At 47.4% G+C, this 7,786-nt stretch overlaps 1 protein-coding gene across 1 annotated transcript in view; it reads right to left on the bottom strand.

Moving 5' to 3' along the window:
• rdh10a (retinol dehydrogenase 10a) overlaps window positions 1-7,786 on the bottom strand; it is a 40,385-nt gene that overhangs the window by 11,602 nt on the left and 20,997 nt on the right. The window contains exon 3 of the mRNA XM_042308736.1: window positions 3,797-3,895. Coding sequence (XP_042164670.1) covers window positions 3,797-3,895 — 99 coding nt within the window. The remainder of the gene's footprint in view (window positions 1-3,796; window positions 3,896-7,786) is intronic.

The raw sequence follows: 7,786 nt of genomic DNA, 5'->3' as shown, positions 1-7,786 counted from the left end.
AGGCAACAGCTGCCTGTGCCACTGCACCTGCGCCAATAACTTGCCCTCCACTAGCTGTACCTGGCCATCTCTGGTCCCAGATCCACAAACATATGATTTGCTATGTTAACATAACATATTTTCTCAGCAGGAAATGACATTACTGTAACATTATCCAACAATAATCATTGAGCAACATAGTCTACTGATAAGTCGAACTGCAGTATACTGCAGTATACACCAAAGAGATGGTGTGATGGTAGGCACCGGTTGTTATTTCTGAATGCACGGATGATGGAGATGCAACCGTAGTAGGCATCAGGTTGGGCTGAACTCTCTGCCCAGCCTCCTTCATCACTCAATCCATGAGGTTGAGCACATGGTCAACCAATGTGGCCCTGATCTCATCTGAGACAACTGTCCTGCCGTTTCAAACCCTCTTCCTCCACATTTACTCTCACTCCTTCACCTCTGCCTTGCTTCTGTTGACTTCCATTTTTCCAAACAGAGAGCTCATCTGTGGCTTTTTATAGTGCAAACACAGATTTTTTAAGGAACAATTTTAAAATTATGTTTACTTGTGAGGAGGGTGTTGCCACTGGTTTGTAGAATCATGGCATTGTGATTGGCATGCTAGTTTTCAAAGGGACTAAAGAGATTTTCATTTTGAATGTTGTGCCTAATGAGAACTGTGTGTAGTGTTTATAAAAGTGTGATAATAGAATTGAATTGCTGTACTCTAAGACTTGGTTAAGGGATTTGGTACATGAGTTTCAGGTTTCTGGGGATTGCATTTGGAAACAAATTTTAGTGTAAACAATTGGGAAAACTAATATTTTCTGGAGAAATTGGCACATGAATATTTTGACACCTAAGAGATCCTCCAAAATGGAAATATTCCTTTACTTATAAAAGTTTGCCATACTTTTATCAAAAGCCTTTCAACGCCAGCCATGAACACACAGGCCCGGTTTCCCAGATTTTCATAGTGTCTCATTGTTTCCAGTGCTTGTGTTATATTATCTCCAAAGTATTTGGCCCATGTAAAAACATGGGCTGATTAGGATGAATAATATCCATGATTGGATTGGGATGGCTAGTTAAGGGCTGATTGGGTCAGGCTGGGGATGGTTGGGTTATGGGTCAGACTGATTATATTGATTGGTTGGCTGGGGATGGCTAACATGGTTATTGATCGGATTACGTTATACTGGGACGGCTGGCTAGATGGCCAGTTATGGGGTTGATTGGGTTATGGTTGATTGGGTTATGGCTGGGTGCCTGCCAAACTATGGTTCCTAAATGAATAGTCCCTCCTGCCTTAAAAATCACATTCAATTTCTATGAAGTATTATAGGTTAAAACCTTGACTGTGCTCCAGTCCCTTTGAAGAGAGACTTAATGGTTATGGATGAGTTCCCGCCTGTGCAACAACAGCTAGGAAAACAAAAGGCAATGGGGTAGCGGTGCCTAAAGACAGAATGAAAATGACACCACTCTGGAATGGAGAGAGAGAGTGAAAGGGAGTCCATGTGTTCTAGAATATTAAAGAAGCATTCTAGAAGGCTTCTCTGGAACACACAACAGAGAGTGACAGCTACAGCCACTCTTCTTATTGTCCCCAGGACAAATGACCACATCGAATCCTTTTAACACTGACTCAGATAACACACAAAAGAAACAGTGAGGGGCCTGGACGAAAGATGACCCCCCACACACAAAAAAAAAAGTGAAAACAAAGTCCCCTCCATTTAGAGTGAATTGGCTGTGATGTGAATACTGAGAGAGCTGCGATGGTTTCACAAAGAGCCTGATGAAGATGTCTCCCTCCCACGGAGACATGTCAGCCTGTTCTTCACTCAGAGCCAAGGGCCCCTATGGGCCCAGCCCCAGACCCCCAGCCCCAGCAAAGACCCCCCAGAAACAGGGCCCCAGAACAGGCCCCCCAGCTACAGACAGAGGGGCCCGTAAGAGACCCCCAGCTACAGACAGAGGGCCTTGTAACCCGTAAGAGGGCCCCGTAACAGGCGCCCAAGCCCAGACCCCCCAAGCTATAGACAGAGGGCGCCGTAACAGGCCCCTAGACCCCGAACTACAGACAGAAGGCCCCATAACAGGCCCCCAGACCCCCCCCTACAGACAGAGGGCCTTGTAACCTGTTAGAGGGCCCCGTAACAGGCCCCCCAGACCCCCCAAGCTATAGACAGAGGGCCCCGTAACAGGCCCCCAGATAGCCCCCTACTATAGACAGAGGGCCCCGTAACAGGCCCCCAGACCCCTACTATAGACAGGGGGCCCCGTAACGGCCACCAGATAGCCCCTACTATAGACAGAGGGCCCCATAACAGGCCCCCAGACCCCACCCAAGCTATAGACAGGGGCCCCGTAACGGCCACCAGACCCCCACTATAGACAGAGGGCTCCGTAACAGGCCCCCTAGACTCCCCCTACTATAGCCAGAGGGCCCCGTAACAGGCCCCCTAGACCCCCTACTATAGACAGAGGGTCCCGTAACAGGCCCCCAGACCCTCCCTACTATAGCCAGAGGGCCCCCCGTAACAGGCCCCCAGACCCCTACTATAGACAGAGGGCCCCATAACAGGCCCCCTAAACCCCCTACTATAGACAGAGGGCCCTGTAACAGGCCCCCAGACCCCCTACTATAGACAGAGGGCCCCGTAACAGGCCCCCTAGACCCCCTACTATAGACAGAGGGCCCCGTAACAGGCCCCCAGACCCCCTACTATAGACAGAGGGCCCGTAACAGGCCCCCAGACCCCCTACTATAGACAGAGGGCCCCGTAACAGGCCCCAGACACCCCACCTACTATAGACAGAGGGCCCCGTAACAGGCCCCCAGACCCCTTCTACAATAGACAGAGGGCCCCGTAACAGGCCCCCAGACCACCCCCTACAATAGACAGAGGGCCCCGTAAAGCTCATCTCTGTTCTTTAAATTTCCAGAGTTGGGGGAATAATATAGAAAGCCCGAATATCTGTGTCTGTGTCCCTCTGTGTCGCTGTCTCTGTGTCTCTGTGTCAGTGTCTCTGTGTCTCTGTGTCTCTGGCCCCTCTGACCTGTGTCCCTGGTCTCTAGACAGAGGGTCTCTGTGTCTCTGCTCTCTGTCTCTGTCTCTGTCTCTGTTTGTCTCAGTCTTGTCTCTCTGTGTCTCTGTCTCTCTGTGAGAAAGTGTCGCTGTCTCTGTGTCGCTGTCTCTGTGTCGCTGTCTCTGTGTCGCTGTGTCTCTGTGTGTCTGTGTCTCTGTGTCTCTGTCTCTGTGTCTCTGTGTCGCTGTCTCTGTGTCTCTGCTGTCTCTGTGTCGCTGTCTCTGTGTCGCTGTCTCTGTGTCGCTGTGTGTCTGTCTCTGTCTCTGTGTCTCTGTGTCTCTGTGTCTCTGTGTCGCTGTCTCTCTGTCTCTGTCTCTGTGCGTCTCTGTGTCGCTGTCTCTGTGTCGCTGTCTCTGTGTCGCTGTCTCTGTGTCTCTGTGTCGCTGTCTCTGTGTCGCTGTCTCTGTGTCGCTGTCTCTGTGTCGCTGTCTCTGTGTCGCTGTCTCTGTGTCGCTGTCTCTGTGTCGCTGTCTCTGTGTCGCTGTCTCTGTGTCGCTGTCTCTGTGTCGCTGTCTCTGTGTCTCTGCTGTCTCTGTGTCGCTGTCTCTGTGTCGCTGTCTCTGTGTCGCTGTCTCTGTGCCGCTGTCTCTGTGTCGCTGTCTCTGTGTCTCTGTCTCTGTGTCTCTGTCTCTGTGTCTCTGTCTCTGTGTGTACTACATAGTACTACTAACTAACCAAGAGAGTGTCTCATTCATGTGAAGTAACTCACCTCCACACCAGCTGTGCTGAATAGCCCCAGAGAGCTGGCAACCGTCACAATGTGGCCGTGGTTCAGCTCCAACATCTTGGGAAGGAATGCCTTGGTGGTCTATAGGAAAGAGAGAAGAGGGGGAAGGAGGGAAAAAAGAGAGGAAGGTTAGTTTACTGGTGCAGTTTGTCTCTGCAAAACCCTTTGATCCTCTTTTCTGTTTCTCTCTCTCCCTCCCGCTCTCTCCCTCTCTTTCTCTCTCTCTCTCCCTCCCGCTCTCTCCCTCTCTCTGCATCACCATGGAGAAGAGAGGGAGACTTTTGACAGACAAACAGAGGGAAAACAGGAGAGAATGAGGGAGAGAGAGCACACCACAGAGAAGAGAGATGGTTTACTGTATGAGTCTGTTCTTTCCCACACAGATCCAGTACCCAGCGCTGTGCCCAGCTCTAAAGACCCGCTGACAGAACCAATCACAGGTCCCCGTTCACTCACCATGGACCACAATGCAATTCAACCGCTGTCCACCGACTGCCCTCTGTGCTGCCCAAGCGGAACAATACTCAAAGTGATAGGAGAGAGAGAGAAAGTGATAGGAGAGAGAGAAAGTGATAGGAGAGAGAGAAAGTGATAGGAGAGAGAGAAAGTGATAGGAGAGAGAGAAAGTGATAGGAGAGAGAGAAAGTGATAGGAGAGAGAGAAAGTGATAGGAGAGAGAGAAAGAGAGAGAGAGAGAGAGAAAGTGATAGGAGAGAGAGAGAGAGAGAGAAAGAGAGAGAGAAAGAGATAGGAGAGAGAGAGAGAGAGAGAGAGAGAGAGAGAGAGAGAGAGAGAGAGAGAGAGAGAGAGAGAGAGGGATAGGAGAGAGAGAAGTGATAGGAGAGAGAGAGAGGAGAGAGAGAGAGATAGAGAGAGAGAAAGTGATAGGAGAGAGAGAGAGAGAGAGAGAGAAAGTGATAGGAGAGAGAGAGAGAGAGAGAGAGAGAGATAGGAGATGAGAGAGAGAGAGAGAGAGATAGGAGAGAGAGAGAGAGAGAAAGGGATAGGAGAGAGAGAGAGAGAGAGAGAAAGTGATAGGAGAGAGAGAGAGAGAGAATGATAGAGAGAGGAGAGAGAGAGAGAAAGTGATAGGAGAGAGAGAGAGAGAGAAAGTGATAGAGAGAGAGAGAGAGATAGGAGAGAGATAGGAGAGAGAGAGAGAGAGAGAAAGTGATAGGAGAGAGAGAGAGAGAGAGAGAGAGAGAGAGAGAGAGAGAAAGGTAGGAGAGAGAGAGAGAGAGAGAGAGAGAGAGAAAGGAGAGAGAGAGAGAGAGAGAGAGAGAGAGATATATAAGAGAGAGAGAGAGAGAGAGAGAGAGAGAAAGTGATAGGAGAGAGAGAGAGAGAAAGTGATAGGAGAGAGAGAGAGAGAGAGTGATAGGAGAGAGAGAGAACGAGAGAGAGTGTCCCAAATTGCACATTATTTCCTACATGGTGCCCTACTTTTGACCAGAGCCCTTTGGCCTTCACTCTAATGGTTAACATAAAAATGTAAGAACCATTAAGCTGATCCTAGATCTGTGCTTTACTGAAACTTCTATCTACCGGGATCGGTGTGAAACATAACCAACACTGAGGGAGATTGAAGACCAACACTGAGGGAGATTGAAGACCAACACTAAGGGAGATTGAAGACCAACACTGCACTGAGGGAGAGAGAGATAAAGACCAACACTGGGGAGATGAGAGATACATAGGATAGAGAGAGATATATATAAGACCAACACTGGGGAGATTGGAAGACCAACACTAGACTGAGGAGATTGAAGACCAAACTGATAGGAGAGAGAGAGAGAGACCAACACTGAGGAGAGAGAACGAGATTGTCCCAAGACACATTATTTCACTGGTGCCCTACTTTTGACCAGAGCCCTTTGGCCTTCACTCTAATGGTTAACATAAAAATGTAAGAACCATTAAGCTGATCCTAGATCTGTGCTTTACTGAAACTTCTATCTACCGGGATCGGTGTGAAACATAACCAACACTGAGGGAGATTGAAGACCAACACTGAGGGAGATTGAAGACCAACACTAAGGGAGATTGAAGACCAACACTGCACTGAGGGAGATTGAAGACCAACACTGCACTGAGGGAGATTGAAGACCAACACTGGGGGAGATTGAAGACCAACACTACACTGAGGGAGATTGAAGACCAACACTACACTGAGGGAGATTGAAGACCAACACTGAGGGAGATTGAAGACCAACACTGGGGGAGATTGAAGACCAACACTGGGGGAGATTGAAGACCAACACTGGGGGAGATTGAAGACCAACACTGAGGGAGATTGAAGACCAACACTGGGGGAGATTGAAGACCAACACTGGGGAGATTGAAGACCAACACTGAGGGAGATTGAAGACCAACACTGCACTGAGGAGATTGAAGACCAACACTGCACTGAGGGAGATTGAAGACCAACACTGAGGGAGATTGAAGACGAACACTGGGGGAGATTGAAGACCAACACTGGGGGAGATTGAAGACCAACACTGGGGGAGATTGAAGACCAACACTGAGGGAGATTGAAGACCAACACTGAGGGAGATTGAAGGGAGATTGAAGACCAACACTGAGGGAGATTGAAGACCAACACTGAGGGAGGTTGAAGACTAGGGAGGGCCTAACAGTGCTAACTTCACTTAGACTTGAGGTGTTGGTGTCGAGGAGGAATAACAACAACAGAACAACTTTCTGCCCCCCCCCATCCTCATTACCATCTCTGGGAGTACTGGTGCTAGAAAATGGACATAGAACTCAATCACTGAAAAGATAATATACTAGAACCCATCTGTAAATAGCCCATCCAACTACCTTATCCGCATATTGTGATTTATTTATTTATCTTGCTCCTTTGCACCTCAGTATCTCTACTTGCACATTCATCTTCTGCACATCTATCACTCCAGTGTTTAATTGCTAAATTATAATTATTTCACCTTTATGGCCTATTCATTGCCTTTCCTCCCTGATCTTACTTAATTAGCACACACTGTATATAGACTTTTCTATTGTGTTATTGACTATATGTTTGTTTATTCCATGTGTAACTCTGAGTTGTTGTTTACTCCATGTGTAACTCTGAGTTGTTTGTGTCACACTGCTTTGCTTTATCTTGGTCAGGGTCGCAGTTATAAATGAGAACTTGTTCTCAACTAGCCTAACCTGGTTAAATAAAGGTGTTCTCAACTAGCCTACCTGGTTAAATAAAGGTGTTCTCAACTAGCCTACCTGGTTAAATAAAGGTGTTCTCAACTAGCCTACCTGGTTAAATAAAGGTGTTCTTAACTAGCCTACCTGGTTAAATAAAGGTGTTCTCAACTAGCCTACCTGGTTAAATAAAGGTGTTCTCAACTAGCCTAACCTGGTTAAATAAAGGTGTTCTCAACTAGCCTACCTGGTTAAATAAAGGTGTTCTCAACTAGCCTACCTGGTTAAATAAAGGTGTTCTCAACTAGCCTACCTGGTTAAATAAAGGTGTTCTCAACTAGCCTACCTGGTTAAATAAAGGTGTTCTCAACTAGCCTACCTGGTTAAATAAAGGTGTTCTCAACTAGCCTACCTGGTTAAATAAAGGTGTTCTCAACTAGCCTACCTGGTTAAATAAAGGTGTTCTCAACTAGCCTACCTGGTTAAATAAAGGTGTTCTCAACTAGCCTACCTGGTTAAATAAAGGTGTTCTCAACTAGCCTAACCTGGTTAAATAAAGGTGTTCTCAACTAGCCTACCTGGTTAAATAAAGGTGTTCTCAACTAGCCTACCTGGTTAAATAAAGGTGTTCTCAACTAGCCTACCTGGTTAAATAAAGGTGTTCTCAACTAGCCTACCTGGTTAAATAAAGGTGTTCTCAACTAGCCTACCTGGTTAAATAAAGGTGTTCTCAACTAGCCTACCTGTATTACAGAGTCAGCCATAGTAGTACTTTGTTGGTTGAGGATTGTCCATACTGTAGAACTTGATGAAACA

Source organism: Oncorhynchus tshawytscha, linkage group LG29, assembly GCF_018296145.1.
Source record: "Oncorhynchus tshawytscha isolate Ot180627B linkage group LG29, Otsh_v2.0, whole genome shotgun sequence".
Classification (NCBI taxonomy): Eukaryota; Metazoa; Chordata; class Actinopteri; order Salmoniformes; family Salmonidae; genus Oncorhynchus; species Oncorhynchus tshawytscha.
The sequence above is the reverse complement of the archived record's forward strand: the minus strand, read 5'-3'. Positions and strand labels throughout refer to the sequence as shown.